The sequence below is a fragment of the Nannobrachium achirus genome (assembly GCF_963921795.1).
Source record: "Nannobrachium achirus genome assembly, chromosome: 14".
Taxonomy (NCBI): Eukaryota; Metazoa; Chordata; class Actinopteri; order Myctophiformes; family Myctophidae; genus Nannobrachium; species Nannobrachium achirus.
Window position 1 is genome coordinate 40,886,753 of NC_137821.1, and position 25,445 is coordinate 40,912,197.

Here is a 25,445-nt window from a genome sequence, read left to right on the forward strand (position 1 = left end):
ATCGATTCAATTCAACAGCATTTCCTTGGTACTTCTGCCAAATTCTGGTTCTTACATTTAGAGAACTCAACCGGCTATGTCTTGTTCAGTGAGAATACTGCATACATACACCCCAAGAAATAAATATCTTTGACTTGTGTTGGTATTAAAGTATGTTTGATATAAATTTCAGACTAATCCCAGAAATAAAGAAAAATATATACTTTGCAGCTAGAAATAGGTGATAATAGTAATAATAGTTACCTACTTTCTCCCGAGGGGGAATTTAAGTATTAAGAAATTAAGTATTTTCAGCCCAACCGTGACAGCATTCTGAAACCGCATCTGTGTCTAGCCTAAACAATTTTGGAAGTTAGGAATACTAGTCCTTACCCGTGCGGGCTTATCGGACAGACATTTGGTGACGCCAAACTGGCATATCAGACAGACAGACATTTGGTAGATTCATAGTTAGATGGCATGACGCTCAATTCTGTCACACAGAATAGAGTGTCTGCTTGCAAGTCTCTCTGTAGGACTATAGGTTCATCTATTAAAATACAACATTTTGTATTCGTACATACATGGTTGAAGAAGTACTGCAGCTGTTCATTGGCCAGGTTGATGCAGAGCTGCTCAAATCGATTCACTGCAAAGTTCTCAAAGCCAAAAATGTCCAGGATACCTGGAGTGCAGGAGACAGAACAACAGTCTATTCAGGTGCTTTATTTAGGTACAGAGGAGGCATGGTAAAGTTAAGTTATTCTTTATTGATTTGGTATTGATCCTGTCGATGAGAATTAAACTCATTTCACACTCACCTATTTCATTGAGCTCGACATCAATGTCAACGTCAGGTGCCAGGAGTTCATTTACTTTACTGACAATCCAGCCAAATAACCGTCCATACGCCACCTTGGCAATGGAGTCTCTGGCATCTAAGACAGCATAAGGGAATATCATATTTATCCATTAACACACTGGATGCCGACGAGGACAGGTGCACTCGTCAAACTCTTTGATGTCGCCCGGTGCCGTTGACAGAGTCTGATAGGGTTTTACATTAAACCATAGCTTACTGTTTAGGGCAGCCAGGGCTGAAGAGAAACACTCCAATTCCCACAATGCAACGGGAGATAACGCGATCATTGGAAATACGGTTTTCCAATAAAGGCCAATGTTATGAGATTCACAAAAAGTGGATTTATCTCGTAATCTAACTCCAGATCACGTTGCCTTTTAGGAGTTGATTTCATTAAGCGGCCTGCAAAGCTTGGCCAATGCTCTACAGGACGGACATACTGACGGATATAAAGCAGTGTCCTGATTGCTCATGCAGTTACACTGAACATCGAGTAGACACACGGGCCAGTCATCATCAGTATAATCAACCACCCATCTCTATTCCCTCTCCAATTGATTAGATAAATCCCATGGAGATGAACCAATTGATTAGATAAATCCCATGAACAGACCCTCTGCTTGCTGCTGGTTGTGGAGTCGTCGTATGGACTCCCCTCTGGTGACGGTGACAGTACAGGTTAGACTCCGCAGCAACTCCTCCTCCTGAACGCCAAACTGACCCTGGGAACACACACGCACACGCACACACACACACACACACACACACACACACACACACACACACACACACACGTTTATATACTCTACCTTTACTCTACATTGATGCTACATGTATAGTACTTTATATCCACTCATAACTCTCATGTATATTTGTGCCCTTAACCCTAACCAAGTCATGCATTTGTTTTTACCTTTAGGCGCAGCCAAACCCTGACCAACCCTAAATCCTTCCCTAAAGCCTGATTCTTATCCTTCCTAACAGAACTGTCCCTCGAACTCGTCCTCTGCCTGACTCCACTCTGTTCACCTCTTGACCAGTGCAGAAAACGATTCCTTTCCAGATTTGCTTTATATCCTATTTTTTATGAAGTGTGGGTATTCCAATCCCATTGTATAATTTCTTTATTGAGACGATATACACAGTGAAATCCAAAATAGCAGATCTACATGCTCACAAGGCGTTGCACTGTGAATAAGCCCTTTTGCAAATCCCGCCCCATTCTGCCCTGTTACTATGATAGGACATTTGACCCTGGGCAGATTGTTTTTATAGTGGCAGTGAATGGGATTTTTTTTTCCCTTCATAGCCTCATTACAGCTATATAAAGTACCAAAGGAAAAACATCTAGGTGATATTAATAAAAAGGGAAGACGAAGGTACAGTAGTTACATTGCAAAACAGGGGGTTTACCCGAAAATATATGTTTTAATTTGTTTAATCCCAGTGGGACAGAATCCTCTTTGCAGATTCTTTTATAGTGGTAGTGGATGGGATTTTTTTTCCCTTCATAGCCTCATTACAGCTATATAAAGTACCACAAAAAACACATCTACGTGATATTAATAAAAAGGGAAGAAAAAGGTACAGTAATTACATAGCAAAACAGTAGTTTTCCCCCCGAAAATAAATGTTTTAATTAGTTTAATCCTCTGGATCAGAAAGAGAATAGACCGCGCATTGCATCCTGGGTAGGAAGAGGACAGAACTATAATCCTAACCTCACATAATAGGCTGGCTTTTCGTAATTCTGCCCATTTAAAATATATGTACCCAATCGTGACTCTTAGACCATTGATATGGTCCATGTGAACTAGTTTGTTGAAGCTTATTCATTATGATGAGCGAGATCACGGCCGAGATCGCGGCCGTACCGGGCGATCGCCGTGTCGCGCACTGCGGACAGTTTTGAAAGCCACATTTAACATTCTCCACTGCACAAACTCCACCCCCGATAGCAAAAAGTGAATGTTTTTTTCTGGTTGGCCAGTCAGGGAGTCTCAGGGACCAATCAGAAGGCTGACAAACGGTCTATTGTGGGATTGTAGATTGGCTATTCTCTGTGAAGTATAAATCAGACTTAACCCTGAACCTAAAATAACTTCATTGCAGTAGTGTGCACCAGCAGATGTCCCCATAGGGTGGTTATCTTCATTTTTCAGGGCCGTGTCATCATAAATCTAAAACAACATGGACGGGCGTGTTCAAATGCACATTATTGGTTAAGATATTGTGTCATTGTTTGGCCAAGCTAAATCTCTGAAGCAATGGGTTATAGCCAGGTTGTGCATGAAAAATGTAAATACAAACAAGCTGAAGGAGCAAGGGGCAGTTGCTGTCGTTTATGTCCAAATATAGCCACAACGACCTTTAAAAAGGTCTTTCTTTCTTTCTCTGATAAAAGGAGAGGCCAGCTAAATGTACATGTGCTCTAAAGAAATACGTCTTAACCATCCATTGTCATGAACAATGGGTTTGCATTCTTATCAGGGTGGAACAGATGTGGTTGAGACAACCAGCCTCGCTCCCATTACATTCTTATAGGCACTCGATTGCATAGATGGAGGAGATATAACACAGTGCTAATGGTCAGATAATTTGCAACAACATGGCGACAAAAGCATGCGAACCCATGTGTACTGCTGAGTTTGTTTAAGCCATATATTGTGGTGGGGCCAGTGAACATTTATTTTAAAAAGGGGTTGTTGGAATGCAACTGCTCCAGTCTGTTACATTTTGCCGCACCAAGACCAGTTTTTGGGCCTGATCTGACAAGCAGGAACAAAACCCACAATGCCTTGCTCTGTCCCGCCCTGATGGCAAGCACGGCAAGAAGATTACAACTTATGACTTTGACTCGTGTTGGTATAAAGCCATGTTTGATATATTTAAAGACTGTTGAAAAACGTAATCCAGAAATAAATAAATAAAATATATACTTTGCAGTTATTTAACAAAAACTTTAGGGGAAAGAAATAGCTATTCAAAATGAATAGTATTGCACACTTGTTAAAAAGGCTTTAGTCACAGGCGCGTTGGAAATGAATCTTAGGAAACCAAGGATTGTGCACACCGTCTCAAGCTTCGAACCAGGACGTTACTAGGCTACACAGACAGCATTTCGAAGGCGTGTCTGTGTAGCCTATCATTGCTGTCAGTCAGAAGAATCTCCATATTCTCTGTTTTGTTGTAAATTAATGCCCTTCTACTTGATCACACTACAGTGTCACACACAAGTAGCACACCTACAAACTGGAAATGCGGCGTGAAGCAACAGCTTGTAGATCTGCTACTTTTGCTATTTTTTTCATCTGAATTCTGAAAAGTAACAGTTTTGGACATGTCCCGATACCACTTTTTTGCTGACCGAGTACAAGTACGAGTACTTCATTTTGAGTACTCGCCGATACCGAGTACCGATACGAGTACAATTAATAATACAAAATATCTTTAAATTACGTTTTCTTTCCGATGTTCCTCACTTTCTGGCTGCATATAACACATTAAATTGCATTGCTTTCCCAGAACATGGCACAACTGCCACACATTTCACTTTTTTTTTCAGGTTTAGCCCATGGAAATTCCTGTACTGTGCATGATCTTCTAGATCTGCTATGCTCAAACATTTTGTATTTTTACTTTTGATACTTTAAGAGAGAGAGAGAAAGGCGAAGTGGCGGAACACACAGGGTACTCGGGCGCTTTGTGAGCAGTATCTGACGAGTACCGATACCGCAAAATAGGCTGGTATCGGGGCGAGTACCGATACCACGAGTACCGATACCGCATCCCTACTGTATACTGTACTTTGTTGACCGAAACTCCCCCATGGGTCTATACTTGGCCTCCTCCTATTTACCCCCTCTATGTCTTTTCTGAAACTAGACTATCTACAAGCTGAGCTTTTTTCACCAAATGGTCGCCTATCATGATTCATTACATGCCCAGAATAGGGACTCTAGTGTTCCTGTGGTTCACAGCTAGGAGGGATTTGCACTCAAATATGAGTGTATATGATATTCCTTTCATTGATCAACACAGGTAGTGTCAAATTACTAGCTAGCTGGCCTGGAGACCTCTCTAATGTGTCTCGCTCTAAGCTTTCCTTCACAGTAAAAAACAATTTAACTCTTCACAACGTAGTTGAAACAGAGGCTGAAAGACAGCCAAAAGACACGCACATACAGTACTCTTCAGTGTTAACATGTCCATTATGATTAACTATACACTTAATGACTTCTCTAGTCTCAATAATGAAACAAATAACGGGAGTGGATTACCCACACTTTAATATAAAAGGCTATATTTGGGAGGGAGGCAAATATAGAAAGGAACTCTTTTCTGCACAAGGAGGTGAACAGAGTGGAGTCAGGGAGAGCAAAAGGAACAAAGCTGCAGAGCTCATGCACAGATTCACAAGCCAAAATCTCAAATGTGAAGTTGCTGATGTCTGCTAACATGCTCTACTACACACACGCACACAGTTTGATGCACAAAGAGCTGACAGCTACTAGACTAGCACTCCCAACAATTCATTCTGCTCCATCTACGCTAGACACCAACAAGCCAGAGCACGTTGGTAGTTATTTTAAGATAGCTCACAGCATTGTTTTCCCCCCAAACATACAGTACCAACACCGCATGGGCTGTCTTTTCTATTCTTTTTAAACTTTTGATGGATGAAGCTTTACCATATCAAATACGTGCCAGTTGCCACTTTAGTTTACGATCAGGTAGCACAGTGGTGAAAGACCATGAATATAATGAGAGTATATGAGAGATAAAGAAATGACATGAGTCAGAATCAAAACCAGTACACTACGGTAGTTCTATATCATTTAACTCTTTGCTAAACACAGTCAAGTCCTCAGTGATATTTTAACTCTGAGGAATGCAAAAACGTGGGTCCATTTGAGTCAAGATAAATTAATACAGAGGATTTCTCTATGCAGTATCCACCCAGCAAGCATACAGTACATTTGTCAAATCAGAACACAGCCAGTCTACAGTATGCGTTCTACTTTGTCTGTCGACAGGACAATAACAATAAAACAAATGTTGTTCCTAGATTACTCCCAATGGGTGGACAAGGAAACGATAACTCTCAACTATTTCCTGCTTCCTTCCTGGACTTCTATATCAGCTACAGTGTTACTAAATATGGTCAATGCTTAAACAGTATGCAGCGTTTCCCTGGGGGGGAGGGGGGGGGGGATTTCTTGGGCTGAATCGGGGGGGGATTTCTTGGGCTGAATGCGGATGGGCAGCCGGAGGGGCCAACTTTCTAATGGTATGTGAAGTACAATTTTGACCATCTCACTTCTGACCTTCCCACCAACTTCATGGTCCATGGTGGGGGAAATACAGTGAACTTATATTGATATTCATGTACCCATGAAACGCACATTATCGAGTGCAAGTGCGCGTCGGATAATCCACCATCTTGATGCAAGTATGCGATGCAATGTGAGAGTGCGCTCTAGCCCACACCAACTCGGGACTCCTGAAACGTTGCCCTCCACACTCTCCTATCTAGCATCATGGTCTTCTTGAGCTCTACGGTGTTGTTGGCTAAGCTGTCGCGCCGCAGTGCATCTACTACGTAAGTGGTGTGCTTCTTGCCTTTCCTGGCTTTGCCCTGGGTTGACTCCCCATAGTGTCAGTTTGCTTGCCACTATAGTTCCGGGTGCCTGACGCAGTGCCCTGCCAGCCTCATCCTTCTAGTATGCACTGCTCAGTTGTTTGCCATTTGAGGCTAAACATGGGCAATAATGATGTCATATCTTTGCATTAATAGCTTTTAACAGAAATCCAAAACTATGCCAAAGATAACACACAAACTGGCACAGTACTCTGCATAGAGGCCCGAACCTCTACTGACTCTTAGGCAAGATTTCAGCACGATCACAGAAATATTTTCTAAAAGTTAATGTGAAAAGAAATGAGAGGAGGTACTTATGCGTGCAAATAAAGTTTGTCGCTGATTGCTCGAGCAGTTTGTGAGAATTCTCTTCACAGTAACACACACACAAACAAAGACAGACCCCGTCATAGACGGCCCGCACCTTGCAGAGCCACGGCGTAAAAACGGAGGACAGGTATATACTGTATATACGGTAAAAGGAACTCACGGCGGTAGCCTTCACCCAGCCCTTGGACTTGTCCGACACCTTGAGGGTGTCGGTCTCCGTCGTTTCGAACGTGATGTTGCCAAGAGACAAGATACCTGCCAGAATGGTCAGCGTGTCCACCTTCTCCTGCAGTGGTGGAAGAGAAGATGGTGTCAGTGTTACAGGCCTCTGGTTTGAGGACGGCAACGTCAGTGTTCATCAGCAATCTGTACACCCCATCTTTTCATGGTTATAATCAAAGTCACAACTCCCTGAGAGACTCACTTTTCCACTTTTCCACTAATCCATACTAGGGCATTCACCAAATATTCGAATATCAAAGTCACTATTCGACGCTCATCGAAGTCGAATATTCGTTTATTTTTATTTTTTTTATTGTTTTCTCTTTAAAAAATATATAGTTTATAAAGCTTGGCTAGATAGGAAGTCGTAAGAATGTATAATACTCTATACCAGGGGTTCTCAAACCTTTTTAGGCTGTGACCCCCAAAATAAACATACTTGTACTGGGGACCCCCACCCTGGCAAGCACTTGGAATTGCAGGTATTACATTTAATGTGACTCGGTTCCGCAGATGGATATTGTGAAAATAGCAGATCTACATGCTCACAACGCCTCGCAAGATCGGCTATTTTCACAATGTTCGTCTCTTGCTTACTTAATATTTGACAGTTTGGTCAGTTCTGTCGAATATTCGACTATTCGAATACTTTGAGGTCGAATAATTCGAATACTAAAAATCACTATTCGTGAATGCCCTAATCCATACATGAGTTATTAAAATTCTCCTAACACATACCTGTTCCTCAAAGCCCACCATGTCCATGGCATTGCACACAGCATTATACTTCTCACTCCACTTGTTTGTGCTCTCGTCTATTCCATAATGTTCACTGAGATACCTACGAGACAGACAGATTTTCACATATCATAATGTTTATAACATACACAGAATTATAATTTTATTGCCAGGCACAAAGGGGCCCCAAGGGTTTCTCTGGTTTTGCCGACCTTTGGGAACTGAATGTTATCACATCTCACCTGTACTGCGTAGCATCCAAGAGGCCGTACATCTCCTTGTCGTCCGGTGAGGTGCCTGCCAACATGCAGTAGAAGATGTGGAAGTTCTTCTCGCCCTCGTCCTGGTGCACCACTCGAGACTTTTCCAGAAGGTACTCGTTGATTTTGGCTCCTTTCACTGTCGGGCAGATCGGGACAAGCAGTGTGAAGTTAGCTGCAACAAACCTAGCCTCCCGTTGCCAGACATTATCACATGCGTGAAAGGCAATTTTCTTTGCCATGGCAGATTTGTCTGGCTACGTGAGGCTACAACAAACCAGTATTCTTCTGGTGAACAAAAATATAAGAATTTGTAGCATTTCATTTAGCAAGGAGAACAAACACGCCGTATCGACTTGCGTATCGACTCACAGCACTTTGTTGGGTCCCTTCGTCAATGTCCGTGACAACGCCCTGAATATTGATAATCATGGGTCTGTTTGTTTGCTTGCACACTTAAATAAATCCTTATGGAGCGTTTACGTTTATTTTCATGACCTTCTGCACCACTATCACTTCATGGGATTTGTTTTCATGTTCCACCCAAGAGAGCCCACCCTTGTTCCCCCCAATTTCCCCCATCTTATATCATTTGACAATTTGGCCAAGGTTTTAACAGGTTTTGTAGTATAGACCCCTGGGGGTCCTGACCCACAGGTTGAGAACCACTGTTGTAAACAACTGTGTCCTACTTTGACTGTGAGGACCTCCCATTGAGCGTATTAATTCCCTATTCTTCACCTGCTGACTTAACAACCTTCAGGCCGGTTTCCCTATTTCACTTTCAAGGCGGTTTCCCTGTTTCGCTATTAGTCGTAGGACAAACCAGAGCCTTGTTTAAGAGAGTTCTGTCAATGCAGGGTCAGAAACAACGCCGGTCACGCGGTTCATGTAACTCAAAATGTCACGTTTTGAGAAAGGAGTCTGTGCTGCACTAAAGCCACTAACTTGGAGACAGAATTAAAAGGAGTGTTGTTTCCAAAGAGGGTTCTGGGTCTGTCTCTACTTCAACACAACGCAGAGAGATAGAAGCTACACCGGTTACATAAGCCAATAATTTGAGGAGACTCCTTTGAGTCTCCATAGGAAACAAAGCAGGCTCTTTGTGTCTCCATAGGGAACGCCTGCTGGTCATCAAATCATTGGCTTAGGAATGGGATAAAAACTTAAAGATATCCATGAATTGAAGTCTCCATGGGGTGAGTAATCGATAGAAAAAAAAGTATTTATTTGGGTGAACTCTCCCTTTAATAATAGGAACAGCATCAGAACCAGCTCTGCAAGGTCTAGTAACCGCTTCATCCCCAGGCTGTCAGACTTAGTTCTAGAGGCCCGCCCGGCTGCCTCCCATCACATATAGGAGTAAGCACTCCACCTCTGTTACACACAGACACTACTCCCTCCCCTCCCCATGCCATGACTTCATAGCCATTATGACTACCCCGTTACTACTGACACTTTATACCAGAACATTATAATTACCATGAGTTCATGTGTCAGGCATGCATGAGGTCATGTGTTAGGCATGAGGTTGTGTAAATGAAAGAATGGTTGCATTTCTATAGCGCCTTTCTCCACACCACTTTACAGTGTACTTTGCATTCACCCATTCACACACTCATTGACGCCTCATTGACGCACACCGATGGCAGAGGAAATCATGCATTGCACCCATACAGTCTATGAATGCACCAACTTGCTCATCGGGAGCAATTAGGGGGGAGCCGGGCATTGAACAACGGACCTTCTGATTCCCAAGTGACCACTCTACCCCCAGATTAATTTTATTTTTTATAAAGATAATGAGTTGAGTTTTTATCTCTTCTTAATTTATGTATTTTATGCCATCATCATGCATATAGGCCACTTTTTTAAATTCTACTTCAGTATTTATTTTTGTATCTGTTAGGGTTAGGGTTAGGGTTAACCCTAACCCAGTTAGGGTTAGGGTTAACCCTAACCCAATAATGTCAAAATCTGTTCAATACTTCTACATAAGTGTGTGCACACAGGCACAGCATATTAAATGTCACAGAACCACCCTGTTTGTGTTTTGTAAAACCACTTCCTATGTGGTATAATGCCTTTCCTGTGGAGTATTGTGTTGCAACAAAGAAAATACATTTTGTTCAGTAAACTTTAACCTAATTAGAGGGAGAGCGAGTGCATTCTCTGGCAGCAGCAGAAGCCACGGCGCTGCCGCGGAAACTGACGGACCGGTACCTAACCCTAACCTTAACCGTAACCCTAACCTTAACCTTAACCCTAACCTCAGTAAAACTATGCCTAAACCTAACCTTAACCATAACCTCAGCAAAACTATGCCTAAACCTAACCTTAACCCTAATCTCAGTAACACTATGCCTAAACCTAACCATAACCCTAACCTCAGTAACACTATGCCTAAACCTAACCCTAACCACCGTTGGACTAATGGGACGTTGCGCACCTCCGTCGCGTTAAACTTTACACTGCCGGTCCGTGCGGTGGTGGCTGCCACGGCAGTTACTGGCTGCTGCCACTGCCGGAGAATGCACTTGCTCCTCCTTCCTTCCTGCCTAATTATTTCTAACCCTAATTCTAACCCCTAAAATAGTCCTGTATGATGATTTCCCTTATCTTTCTGTCATTTAAAGTAAAAACATTTCCAAAAACTGAATTTATTTTTTAAACAAATACAAAAAAAGTAAAATAATAATGATAACGCACACACGCGCGCGCACACACACGCACGCACGCACGCACACACAAAACCTCACCCGAGGAGTTATGGAAGCGTAGTTGCATGTACTTTCCAAAGCGGCTGCTGTTATCGTTCATGACCGTTTGGGCATTTCCGAAGGCTTCTAGAAGGGGATTGACCTGGGAATGACAAATATAAAACACAAAGAGTGTAAAGATTGAAGAGAAATGGACTTTGAGGTTGTCATTCCGTGAACACGGACATTTGAGTGACTTTTGAGTCATGACCTCAGAAGATAATGTAACAATTAAATCAGTCATACGTCTTTTGCAAGACATCCTCCCTTGTTGAATCACCTATATTATGAGCCAGTATTCCCAAACATAGGGTCATGACCCATTTTGTGTTGCGGACCTGCTTTTATGTGCTGCGAGTAAATATCTAGTTTTTAAACCTTTGTTGTTCATGTTGCTTTTTTGTTTCTTCAACAAGAAAATCCCAAAAGTATTTGAGATTTTCAAAAAGTATTTAATGCTACACCAATGGTACTCTAAACGTATCAATACAGCAAAGTAGATATATACTCTGTTACAAGTAAAGGTCCTGTATTCCAAATCTACTCCAAGTAAAAGTACAAAGGTATTGTCATCAAAATATACCAAAAGTTCAAAATGTATAAGAAATATTTTGAAAATAGCAGATCTACATGCTCACAAAGCATGGCATCACGACACATTGTGAGCTTGTACATCGCCTATTTTCAAAATGGCCGAAATGTATATAGGTCCAAAACTGGTTAATGTATGTTTTGTAATAACAATCAAAAAATACAATGTAACTATTAACTAAAGTTTGAGGGTTTTCAAATAATTGTAGTGGAGTAAAAGCACAATATTTGCCTCTAAGATGTAGTGGAGTAGAAGTAAAAGTAATGAAAATGGAAAACTTAAGTACAGTGCTTGAGTAAATGTACTTAGTTACTTTCCACCACTGGCTGTGACTACAGTGATATGGGCGTATCTTACACCAAGAAGAACTGCCGCGAGGGCATAGTCCAGAGAGTGCAAACAGAAACTGGGCACAAAATGAAACCAGCCTGCGGGGTGTGTTGGATCATATAGCGCCTACCTGTAGGATCTGTTGTTCAAGCTGAGAGTTGGCACTCGACAGCTCCATGATCTGTCTGAGTAACAGCTTGGTGCTCTCCGTCTTCCCTGCACCGCTCTCACCACTGCAAGAAAAGCACAATATTTGATATACATTAGATCTTTCCAAAATGCGCATACGCGCGCACGCCCCGCATACGCACTGACGCGCGTAAAAAGGCTTGGTGTAGCCCGGCCGTCAAGCATATAACTTTATATTGTTTGTGTGCCTCTCTCCATAGATTGAGCACCTACTTAATCTAATTTCCAAGTTGGCCCTGCAGTTTGATCCAGCCTTTTCTTTCTCTGCCTAGCGACATAAGGCAGTATGGCAGTCTCAACAAAACATAATTAAGACGATCTCTCCAAATTGGGTAATACATAAAGCTGTTGTACCTCATAGCCAAATGAGCAAACTGAGGATCTGAGATCACATGCTCAGGGGCGTCACAAGGGGGGGGGGGGGGGGTACTGAGTTACTAGGGCCCAAGGTGGAGGGGCCTTAATTATTTATTAAAGAAAAAACCTTTGAAATATTCAAAGACTTGCACAAATTGTCACAACCTTTCAAAAATAGCAGATCTACAAGCTCGCAGCACGGCACTCGGTGCCGCGCTGTGAGCTTGTATATCAAGAGTTATGCTATATGCTGCTATTCAAGAGTTAAAGCACAAAATAATGCGTTCCCAGTCTAAATGGGTTAAACCCCCTTCCCCTATGAAGAACATTCATGGGGGGCCAGCAGTGAATCCTTGTACCCAGGGCCCAGAATTTGGTGCGACGCCCCTGCACATGCTGCATGGGACATAAGCTTGGAGCCATAACAAACAAAACCACAATTTAAAATTAGATCAGTAATATCTTCAAATCTTCTATTTAACGTGTTGTTGCCAGATTTTTGTATAAGCTGGAGACACGAGAGCTAGCTTGTGTTGGATCCATCATGTACCTATTTGCAAGCCTGATTTGCCCATGCAAACCATGTCTGGCGGTGTAGTGCAGCAATGCCAACTGCTTATCAATTTGGTAGGGAGGTTCAATGTGGGCTAGGGCAATTTGGCTGCCAAATGTATTTTTTTCATTTTGAGTCCATTTGGAATCTGGATGCTTGTAAACAATGTGAGCAAGCCCCATTGTTATATAAGGGCATCTCTGTGTTCACAATCATTCAGCCACTTACATAGGCTATTGGATCTAGAGCAGGGGTCTTCAACAGGGGGCCCGGGACCCCTAGGGGGTCCTCAGAGTTACAACAGGGGGTCCTCCAAATCTTTGTGTGACCTTTTTTATATTAACCACTTGAACCCTAACGTCCTTATTCCGAGAACCTTAGCCAAAAATAGCAGATCTACAAGCTCACAACGCCTCGCAGAGCGAGGCGTTGTGAGCTTGTAGATGGGCTATTTTTGGCAAAGAGGTTTGGTGTAGAGGGGAAAAAAGAGCACACTAATTACAGTGGAAGGTCAAGTTTATTAGGCCTAAGTATTGCCGGTTCAAGTAGTTAATTATCTGAAAACAAATTGACATAAAACCAAAATACACTGACGATTGTCATAACAGCGCAAACTACTGTATATGGAACCTATGAACAACAGGTTGTGGGGGTCCCGCATCATTTCTTTCTCAACTAAGGGGTCCTTGGCCTGAAAACGTTGAAGACCCCTGATCTAGAGGCTCAAAACTTCACAAAACAGTCACATTGCGACTCGTTGTTGAGCTTGTATATCTGTTTTCTTCTCCTCTTCTGAAATGTTTTAAACGTAGGCCTTAAAAGTAACTAATGTATAATTCACATTACTTCGGTTCTTTCACCACTGTGTCAAGACATGACAGACTAAATGTCAGGATTACAAATCTATAAACTGCTGTAATCAAAGAATATAACCAGGGACATGGCACGGATATAGGTATATGTGCATCATAGGCATTACATGCACAAAAGTGATCCATAATACAGCATGTGAGAGCCCAGTTTTACACAGTACAAACATGCAAACACAAAGTATGTGTACAACAAAGATATAGTGTAAAACACATATACGAATGTGCTCATAAAGTGCAAAGATTACAGTTTCCCTTTTGTGCGTGCAAATAAATAGTGCTGTTCAGTTCACGCTCTATATAAGGCACGTCACAATTTACGCAAGCGGGAGGCTCCCCTCGCCCCCCCTTTTGTCATTCTAAAAAAAGGTTATAATGGGTCAATCTTATATACGTACATCCTTGTTGCCCCGGGTGACTATCGCCCTGGTTCAGTCCCTCACAATCCATAGCTGGCTGACCAGCTCATTCATTAGTGACTCGTAAACCAGGGCGAGGGGGGCCCCATTCAGAGGCTGTCCGGCAACGAGGCCGGCCATGGGCTTGACTTGCAACAATAGAAGTTCAAATGCTAAGCCGCAGCAACCAGCAGCTGGCTCCTCCTAAACACCTACCGAGCCCTACACGTCGTCGTCTATCACCCAAAACCGAGGCTTTTACGGCCAAACCCCTTTCTCTTTGTGCTTGCTCAATATCCTTCACATTGTTGTCAGCCAGGAGAAGTGATTTGGCAGTTTATTGCTTTAAATGTCGGTTGTGGCTTCTTGTTATTTGCATTTGGGGAAGCTGAGCACCTGTTTATGCGTCCGTACAATCTAAATCTCAGAAACTGACGAAACGACTAATATGACAATTAACCACTTCAGCCCAATGTATGCATGCACTTTATCATTACGGCAAATAGTGAAAATTGCAGGACGGTTGACATGTTTTGAAACGTCCATCTACGTATAACGGTGCCTGTCGATATTTCGACATAACATTTGTTCTATGTCCCAGTATTTTGATGCGGATGAATGTTAAACTGGTGAAATGCTAACCTGTCGACGCTGGTGAGTAGCTAACCTGCCGTGAATGTTAACCTCTATGCTTAAACCTAACCCAAACACTAACCTTAACCTCAGTAACCCAGACGCTGGTGACTAGCTAACCTGCCTACGCTGGTGACCCTCCCGTAGTCGAATGACATGTTGAAATAGCGAGATTTCACCACATATAACAACATATCCAAAATAGAGAACTGAATCTCACATCATAAGGTACAGTAAGCAACACATAAAAAAACAGACAATATGTTGTGACATTACACTGCATGATCACTAGGCACACATACTGTATATCTACCACACCCATGATTCGCATTAGCTGCAGGTGTGTTGCTTACATCATAGTGTACCAAGGTCAGCCTCTCCCCTACATGATTCTCAACATGGCAGCAAAATCTCATACACCAGGGACCAAGGACCCCTTAGTTGAGAGTAAGATGTAGCAGGGACCCCCACAACCTTTTCATAGATTCCATATAGTTTTATCTTTTGACAGCATAATCCTCAGTGTATTTTGAATTCATTTCAATTTGTGTTTTCAGATATTTAACCACTTGAACCGTCAATACTTAATAAACTTGACCTTTCACTCTGTACTTGGTCAGCTCTTTTTCCCCTCTCGCTATTTTTGGCTAAAGTTCTCAGAATATGAAAACTAGGGTTCAAGTGGTTAATATAACTCATATATAAGTGGCGAAAAAAATCTATGGTGTAAATCTAGATTTGGAGGACCCCCTGTGTAACTCTTGAGGACCCCCTAGGGGTCCCGGACCCCCTGTTGAAGACCTGTGTCATACAGCGCTAAAAGACAGACCTACCTTATGACAATACACTGGTTCCTTGGTCCCGTAGCCAGTCTACCCAGCATGGACTGATAGGCTCTGGTGGCCACAGCAAATATATGGGGTGGTAAGGTGGTCTTTTCATGGCACTTATATCTTTCAGACACCTGTACGTTCACAGAAGAAGAAAGAGATCAAAACAGTGACAATCGAATCCGTATGTATGTGAAGCATTATTGTTTGACACAGATGGATCTATACTCATATGTCAATGAGATAGGGAATGCAAGGTAACATAGTGGGTATAATAAAGGTCTCAGGTTCAATCAGTACCCAATAAATCCTGGCCAAGGGCCCTTGGGCAAAACAACGAAGCACTTCTGGTGAAAGGCCTAAAAATATTAACATTCAAAAATGTATTCAGCACTAAATCAGAAGATACTAGTGTGCAAGCTCAAGGAGACTTTCTTACACTTAAAACGATGAATTATAGAGAAACGAAGCCATGTCGTCATTTGTGCGTAATGACGCCCTCTAGGGGGTTCATGCTGGTATTGTTTTGTATTCAAATCGCCATTGGGAAATTTGCGATTGCCGCATATAAGGACTGTGTTAAAAAAATAAACACACCATGTGCGCGTTTCTGTCAGCGGGGGGGTTCTGCATAGTTTATGATATTCATTCATATCTGATATAGCCTGTTGTCAGAGAAAATGTAATCAACGCTGTCCTAAATGTTGGAAACTACAGAGAGACACTCGTGTCTGGGACAGACTGTCGCTGAGAGCATGTCCGCGCACATGGTGTGTTTATATTTTTAACACAGTTCTTATATGCGGTGATCGCAAATTCCTCAATGGCGATTTGAATACAAAACAATACCAGCATGAACCCCGTAGAGGGCGTCATTTCACGCCATTTCACGGAAGTGACATCACACTTCGCTGCTGAATACTGCCCATCTTTATTTGACTAGAAGAATACTTTGTGGACTGGATCCAGGTAGTGACCTGTCATTTAATTGTGGTTACATTTACATGCACTCTTATAATGGTCCATTTAATCGTACCTCATCCTGTTCAAGTCAACCCTCACCTGGTTGCAACTGACCCAATTTGAAGGTCCTAACTATGGGTCTATGGTCATAGCAAACATTTTTAGAGTGACTGTGCATAGAATTGCAAGAATTTACACAAAATGCTCCCAACCCTTTTTAGGGTTGGAATGCTGTGTGCTGTATTATATGCTTGCATGAGTACAAAGTAAGTAAAGTCAAAGGTGTTGGTTATTTCAACCCTGTAACAATCACTAACCCTAAAGCTCACTATTTACAGAAACCAGAGTATTGTTTGCATGTAAACATAGTAATTGGGACAGCTTTGACAGGGCAGTAATAAGGGGTCAAAACAGCTGACCTCGAAGCACTTACCTCTTTCTCATAGAGAGGTAGATATTTAAAGGGATTTATGGCCACCAAAATATCCCCAATGTAGGTCTGGAACAGACAGAAAAAATACCAACAGTGAGTCAGTTTACTTGGTGAAACTGTCTTAGTGACAAAATTGAATGTACACATTGTACAGTGCCCTTTGTATATAAACAAACCTCCTGCAAGAAAGACATTTGCTGATAAACCGGTTGTACAAACTCAGAACCAAAACAGCAAGCTTTAGAAAACTTTTGACTGTTCCGTACGAGTCAGTGAAGAATAATAAAACGTTATTTGCGTAGTAATTCTCAACACTGGCATCAAACTTAAATACTTGTACACAAGGAAACCACAATATATGTTAAGCTCAATAAATAGGCTAAAACTTTAAATGTATGTCTGTATAAATAAATGTTCTTTAATATGTTAGAACTTGATGTTCTGTGGAGTAAATCATATAGTCACTGTGAAACGACAATAGACCTTGTATTAATCAAATCATTTAACAGTATGAGTATACGCTGCTCTCTTCTGTTGTGATATAAATAGAACTGACAGACTGACTCACTCACTGATTGATTGATTGATTGATTGAAGATAACCCCTCAATTCTAGAAGTTACTATTGTAAAAGTGACATTGCCTGCTGGATGTTCCAAGGACAAATGTCTACATGGTGTTGTCAAGGGCCTATTGTTTTGTCGGAATTCAGGTAAATTACATTTTTGACATTATGCACACAAGTAGCATACAGTGCTGGCTTTGTTGCTCACGAGTAAAACTGTGACATTGAAGCTGAAGGTGCTAAAAAAAACGTTAAAGGTTATTAAGTGGAACTGTGGAAGCATTTAATTAGTTACTTATTTCACATAAGGTTACTGTTGGATATAAACAAGCTATGTAAGAGCAGTGTAGACAACACACCAGTTATACTGTATAGTGGCATACTGCTGGCAGTAGCTTGCTTGGTAGTCAAGTGATCTCACTGACATTTTGTGGGACTTGTCAAGATAAATCAATTGAAAGCCCAACGTTGTTTTGTTGTTGACAGAGGGGGAGAGAGGGGAGAGGGTTGAACGAAATGACAGCAGCAAAGCCACGTCTAAACATGTAGGCTACTAGAGTAGCCAACTTGTGTGTTGTTCCAAAGACAAAGATTCATTAGGTTTTCCACACCTTGGAGGAACCCCGGGGGGTTTTAGCCGAGGTTATATTGTGACTTTATTGCCACTTGAATCTTAAAGCCTGTTATTTTCTCTAGCAAATTAAACGGGGCTACATTGAAATCGTTCCCAGATATTGGTCAGTGGATTGTGCTTTTCCACTGTGTTTCAAGGAAACCCCGACCACATGATGCTGACAAGACACTATGTCAGCGGAATATCTCATTAGTATACGTGGAGAATAGCCAAGATAAAAACATAGCAGCCAGTTATTGCTGCACTGCACAAGACATGAGACGACATGGTTTGTTTTTGAGGTTTCAGAACTTCTGACACAGGCGGTGACAAGACAGGATGGCCACGTCAGAATCAAGCAGGACATTTAATTCATATACTTACATAGATGTGATCCTTGTTGAAACGCTGGCTCAGTGACTCCAACAAACTGTTCTCATCCAGATCCGACAGAGTTGCCAAGTCGTCGTGGAGAAACGCCTCCATTGTACATAATATATAGTCCACTAAAACAAACTAACAATCAATCATACACACAACGAGCTGCCTGTTGTTCTGCCGTTGGAAACAGTCAGCACTTTTCATTGAGAGTGCTGTGTGTGAAGTTAGCTACTGTGTGTCCTTCTGTCCAACTGTGTGCTGTGTTTCTCTCTCTCTCTCTCTCTCTCTCTCTCTCTCTCTCTGACAGAAGTTAGAAAGATCAGCCTTTCTGCATGTTCTTTTCTCCCCACACTGACTCCTCTCTCCTCCCCTTTCCTTCTCTCTTCGCTGAGTGACTTAACCCCTTCCTCACCAGTCTAGGGGCCACTGGTTCCCAAACAGTGGGTCAGGACCCATTTGTGGGTCACAGACACCTTTTTATGGGTCCCTTCATTTTTGGTTTCCTAGAGTTTGTTTTTGATTATTCTTATTTCAAAACAAATTCAAAAAACATTCCAAAAGTTATTTTATGGGTCCCTTCATTCATTCAGTAGTGAAAATAGCCGATCTACAAGCTCACAACGCTGCGCGAAGCGAGGCGTTGTGAGCTTGTAGATCTGCTTGTAGACACTGTCAGACTGATATCAATATACCTTGTTATAATAATCTGTAAATTATGTATGCAAATTGCAACTAATATAGTTCCTTTCCACTCCAGTGATACACTGAATTCTTATGTCAAGTCAGTTTTATATTTGTAATGCACAGTTCATACAGTCGACTATAAATCAGCGCGCTCAACATAAAAATAAACCTATTAATTACAGATATACAAACCCACACCATATATATACGTTTATTATACACCACTTCCACGCCCATTTGCACATTCCCATGATGAGACCACATTTATGATCTCCCAGTCCACCCCCACAACTCACACAGGAAACGGCAATGCAGAAAACACACACACACACACACACACACACACACACACACACACACACACACACACACACACACACACACACACACAAACTAGTATTTCACTTTAAAACACTTCTGGGGTAATTTACATTCATTGGATTTCTTGGATTTTGTGGAATTTTCTTGAAAAAATGTTTGAAATGTCTTTTTAACATAGACCAGTGCATTAAATGTAATATGCCTCAACTCCTTCAATTCCAAGTAGCCTACTTATCAGGGTGGGGGTCCCCAGTTCAAATATGATTCATTTTGGGCGGTCACGTCAGAATAAAGCTTGAAAAGGTTGAGAACCACTGCTCTATTGACTTGAACTGAATTGATCAGTGAGTTGAATTGAAGTTTGAAGTGCACAATAATCTTTGACTCTCAAAAACTAACAACGGGTCATCTTTATTCAGACAAGACAACAATATCTTTTGCATACAGATGAACAAAGTTGGGTTTTAAAAAAAAGAATTCTTGCATTTTCATTCTTCATTACGGTATATACACAATGTATAGCCTCATAGAAAACAGTTTACAATATTAAATGTAAGACAAAAGTTCACAGCATATTCCAAGGGTCCTAAGCTGAGTGGGATATTTGAATGGCTATTTGGCTGGTGTGTGACAACTTCTGACAAGTTGTCATGAGCTACAGAATTCCAATTCCTATTCTGGGGGCATATTTGGTGAAAATAGAAGATCTAGGCTACAAGCTCACAACACGTCACAAATGTGAAGTTCAAGTATTATATGAAGATATAATACTTGAACTTCACATTTGAAGATATTTAACATAAAGCAAAAACAGGAGAGGCTTAAAGCGCCATTCCCGCCGGGCACGATAACTATATCTTTACTTTAGTCGGCGTGAAAACTGTACTTTAAAACTATACTTTTATAGTTATTGTGCTCAATATGAATGGCCTGTAGGCCCAGAGCCATATAGGGGACTCCCTTGAACTAATAGGGTTAACATGTGTTGTTAAAAGAGTGAAAAAACAGATTACATTATATACACACACAATGCCAATGTTTCTAATAGCCCCTAGGTCAGAGATATCCGAACATTTTGCTAAATGTACAAGCTGGTTTAAAGAACGCCCATCCAAATACATTTCTCTAATAAAACAACACTGGAACATTTCTTGTGTGTATACTGACACGTGGCATGTGTCCACCTAAGCATAAAAAAGCATTTTTGTCTCTATCAATAATGTTAAAGTCAGACTAGGACCAATATATTATTATAGGACATGACAATAGCTACTGTATATAAAATGCTGGATAACAATTGGTATATGCATCCCATGTCTATAATGTTTTATAAATGCATTATAATCTACTTATGACACTGTACAAAATATAGTCATAAGAAAGAAATCATACATACTCACAATGCTTTAAAAAGAATATAGGCTACATTATAAAACATTCTATAGTTACTTAGGTATATTATGTATAAATGCATTATAATCGGCTTACAGTATGACACTGTACATAGTATGATATGATTACAGTTGTAAGCAATCGTACAGTAATGCAATCACAAGACATTATATAAAGCCTTTAACAATTACATTTAAGGTCAGGTATACTTCTTAATAACTTTTTCTTTTGGCCAGTTATAATAGTTTATTATAATTTGCATACTGTAGTTGTATGAATTAAAATAATTGTAGAATACAGGTCCATTTGGTTTCATTTTACGCTCTCAAGAGTTACATTATTATTAAACAAGAAGTCTGCATCTGCACAATTAGCGAATGTAGATTTTCTTTAATCTCTCCTACCACATCACTACAGCATGGAATTGTGGACATATTCTTATCCCACCAACAAGAAAGTATTCCAAGTCTTGGGTCTGAGAGATCTTGGATCTCATCAATGGTGGTCTGTGGCTCAAATGCAGAATAAATAATGGACCTCAAAAACCACTGCCTTATGAGTATGTTTATAATGCATCATAGACATGGGATGTGGTACCAAAACGCTGTCTTCTCACAGCGTTCCCATGGCAGGAGACATCTCTGTACCATCTTCTGGTTGCTGCTTTCTCCCTTTTCTCTTGGCTTTCCCCTTTCTACAAAGATACAAGTCACAGACAACAGTAATTACAGTTTAGTTTTAGGGGGGAAAAACATTTTTTGACTTAAGTAAAAGTATCGATACTGTAGAAATACTCTCTTACAAGTAATCAAAGTCCACAGTAAATCCAGTAATCAAATTTGCTTGGGTAAACGTACAAAAGTATACTTAAATTACCAAAAGTAAAAGGACAATGCAGAATGTCCTTTTTCACAAGGTATCATATGTATAAAATGCATTCAGATCTATACAAGCTCAAGATGCGACGCGTTGTGAGCTTGTAGATAAAAATGTTAACAGGGCTGAAGTGGTTAATGGTATGTGTTGTAATAATAATTCAAATCTAACTAATAACTAAAGTTTTCAAATAATTGTATGGAGTCTATAGTGGAGTCTGCCTCTGAGAAGTAGTGGAGTAGAAATTAAAGTATTGAAAATTGGAATGGAAAAGTAAAAGTACCTCAAAATTGTACTTAAGGACAGTACTTGAGTAAATGTAATTAGTTACTTGCCACTGACCAGTGAGTAATTATGATACAGAAATGTGCTCAGATGTGACGTTCACACACTGAAGGCTGTCAGTACACTGCTTACCTTTCCTTCACAATGAAAACAATGCCAATGATCACAGACACTCCAAAAATGATTCCTCCTAGAATGCCCACAATCAGTCCTAATAAACAGAACACATACAATGGAGATTTGATTTAATCCAGATTAAAAAGAAGAAATACAAAACATAAAGGATAGAAAAATTACACAATTTCTTAAAACTAATCAGTAAAAGGTTCAAGGTTGCCACATATGAATCAGAATACATTTTATTGTCGCATCACAGGTTTACAGGTGTTTAACAGCGGGTCAAATACATTTTTGTGTCGTTTTGTTATTTTCATAAAAGAGAAAGGGAAGGAGAAGAAGCCAGGCAAGGGAAGGACAGCGAGAGATCACCAACAAAAACAACAATCTATCTACATATTTACACAGTATCTATACCTGTGGTAAGACATACAGTGTGTGAACATAGCAGCAGATATATATTGTACATGATATGCTTTGGGCGTTAGTTAAGGTGCGAGAATAATACAAATCTGCGTGTTGTACGTGGGATTAAGGAGTGTCAGTGTGCGTCTCTATTGTATGTATACATACAATACAGTTGGTAAAGCAAGGCAGCAGAATTCTTGTATTTCAAGTTCCTCAACAGTGTGAATAATAATAACAACATAATTATAAAATGCAATTAAAAAGACTGAAAGGTGACCTAGTTTAGCGATAAAGAGGGATATAATGATAGCCATATAAACAAGTTAATGTGAAATTAAATAGGCCTATATAAATTTGATCAAACAAAACACTAAACATAAAACAATCTTAAAGCTGCAATCTGTAACTTGTATGCCGCTCTACCAAGACAGAATCCCTGCTTTGGCAGGAATATTGCTCATATTGTGATTATGAGCTTCAGACAGTAATACTTTCCAACCATGTAGGTGGCCTACTTGGTTAAAACTGTTGCCTCAAAATTATTTTTAGACTGAAAACTACCAACACCTGGTGTACAGTACCTGCTCCAACTTGAGATTTGAGTCAAGTTGCTGCCTATTCTGTATTTCTTTTTAGCTGCTAAATCTGTTGATGATTTAACCTGGGATCAGTAGATGATCTTTATTTAATGTCAAGTATTGAATGACAAATCATTTGTGTGTTCACATACCTGCATCAGTGGTCGCCTCATCTGGATTGGTAATAACTCCACTTCTGCCTTGTTTGGCTGCAGAAAGAGACAAACATCAATGAGGACATCTAGTGGACAAAATACACTACTTTATGTCTATGAAAAGAAATGAAAAGCAGATCATCTACAGCTGTAGAACACTATGAAACCCATGCATTACTAGTGGTTCAGTCAATAGAGAAGGTTTCCTTCACAAGGACATAATGGAGAATAGCATCTGTTAGTCCGTCAATTAATAAATAAACTAACAATAAAGTAGTACTTAAAATGAAAAATCTCATCCAGTGTGAAGTGAGCGGTGCCTGTTATGAGTTAATTTTTCATTAATCGAAGCTTGGCCAATGTGGGTCAGGCGGGATGGACATACATAGACAAAGCCAGATATAGGAGCGGTTAACAACACTCAAAAAGAGGGGGGAAAGAAAAGAACAAAAATTGGTTGATAATATTACATGAACGTACCCATACACTTCTTCTGGCATTCCTCCCTGGTCTCGAAGCGGTTGCCGTTGCCTTGGCAACCACCGTAGTGGAAGATCCGGCAGTTCTTTTCCTCTGCATTGTAGTGGTACATCAGCAACATTGCCATGCAGGTGCCATGGTCCACGGGGAGGTTGCACACTTCCTCTTCTGTTAGACCAAACCACAAGGAAGATGTGACTTTCAGGCGCCCTATTCCATCCGGTATTATCAAACCAGGACTGTTTGTTTATTGGGTAACATGTCCCCGTTTAGTGGATTTATTAAGTCAACTTACATTTTGTTGCTGTCAGGCAGAAACCTCTCCTCTAATTTTATGTGTTTTTTGTAAATGAATGCCCTACTGATCATAGCCTACTACAGCATCGCACAAAAGCTTCAAAAGTATTAGATCTACAAGCTCGATTTTTTTTTTATCCTGAAAAGTAAATGTTTTGGACAGGTTTCCACCCGACAGAGACGTTTTACACCAGGCATTCAAATACATCCCCACGCATACTAAATTAATACTGAAATCAGATTTATCTTTTCTCACAACAAATGCTGATTACTACTGCATTAAGTGTAATGCAGTAGTAATTACCACGGGGCCATAATGGGTGAATGTGTATTAAAAAAGTCTCTCTCAAAAGCTAACATTTCATTTTAACAGATGTATAATTTTCTGCAGTTAAAGAATAAAATACAATAAAATAATCCAACCAGTCCATCCCTCCTCAACAACCCTTCCAAAAACATGATTCTATTGAAACACCTGTTGACCGTACAGTACCAACCTGTGGCCGGGTAGAATTGGCTGAACTTTGAGGAGCAGGTCTGCATACAGTGCCTGTCTGAGGTGAAAATATTCCCATTCCCTCCCTGGCCTTTGTAGAAGAAAGGCTGACAGAAGTCCAAGTCTTTGATAAAGAAATACATGAGTTTCTTCTCATCTCCACTTCCCTCATTCAGTGGCTCACTGCAGACAGCAGGGTCTGAAAAAATTATATCATTAATCAATCAATCAATCAATCAATCAATCAATCAATCAATCAATCAATCAATCAATCAATCAAGATGGCTTGTTTTAAGTTACAGATATGTTTTGTGGTGTCTATTTCAATACCCCATTTACAGAATCTGAATGTATCATGCATGGTAAACAGAGGCTGAAAATGCAAAATGACTTTAATGTGTAGGCTACACCTGTTGACCTACCTATGGCCGGGAGGACTTGAGGTGTGGAGCAGGTCTGCATACACTCGCTCTCTGTGGTGAACTGATTCCCGTTTCCTTCCTGACCCTTGTAGTAGAAGGTTTGACACTGGTCCATGTCTTTGACATAGTAATACATGAGTGTGTTCTCCTCTCCGCTTCCCTCATTCAGTGGCTCGCTGCAGACAGCAGGGTCTGAAAATAATAATAATCAAAAGAATAGATGGCTTGTTCTTGAATACGGATATGTTTTGTGGCGTTTATTTCAATACCCTGGCCTGGCCTATACAAAATCTGAATGTATAATAATATCCTAATGGTAAATAGGGTCTGTCTGAAAATGCTAAATGACTTCAATGTAAAAGTCCTCACTATATAGGCATAGCAGTGGGTGTGGTTTACTGGTGCCGCTTTACTGTGCTATTAATTTTTTTCGTTCAT

The 25,445-nt window shown here is 40.7% G+C and overlaps 1 protein-coding gene across 2 annotated transcripts in view; it reads right to left on the reverse strand.

Moving 5' to 3' along the window:
- Window positions 1-18,774, reverse strand: part of LOC308298733 (myosin-IIIb) — a 31,128-nt gene extending 12,354 nt beyond the window's left edge. For both annotated transcript variants that reach the window (XM_080742391.1, XM_080742390.1), the window contains exons 1-11: window positions 18,500-18,774; window positions 16,939-17,004; window positions 15,546-15,676; window positions 11,844-11,946; window positions 10,792-10,894; window positions 8,015-8,171; window positions 7,773-7,875; window positions 6,973-7,098; window positions 1,455-1,563; window positions 801-917; window positions 564-664 (exon numbers count right to left, since the gene is read on the reverse strand). In XM_080742391.1, coding sequence (XP_080598517.1) covers window positions 564-664; window positions 801-917; window positions 1,455-1,563; window positions 6,973-7,098; window positions 7,773-7,875; window positions 8,015-8,171; window positions 10,792-10,894; window positions 11,844-11,946; window positions 15,546-15,676; window positions 16,939-17,004; window positions 18,500-18,601 — 1,218 coding nt within the window. In that variant the 5' untranslated portion in view covers window positions 18,602-18,774. The remainder of the gene's footprint in view (window positions 1-563; window positions 665-800; window positions 918-1,454; window positions 1,564-6,972; window positions 7,099-7,772; window positions 7,876-8,014; window positions 8,172-10,791; window positions 10,895-11,843; window positions 11,947-15,545; window positions 15,677-16,938; window positions 17,005-18,499) is intronic.
- Between the last annotated feature and the right edge of the window lie 6,671 nt (window positions 18,775-25,445).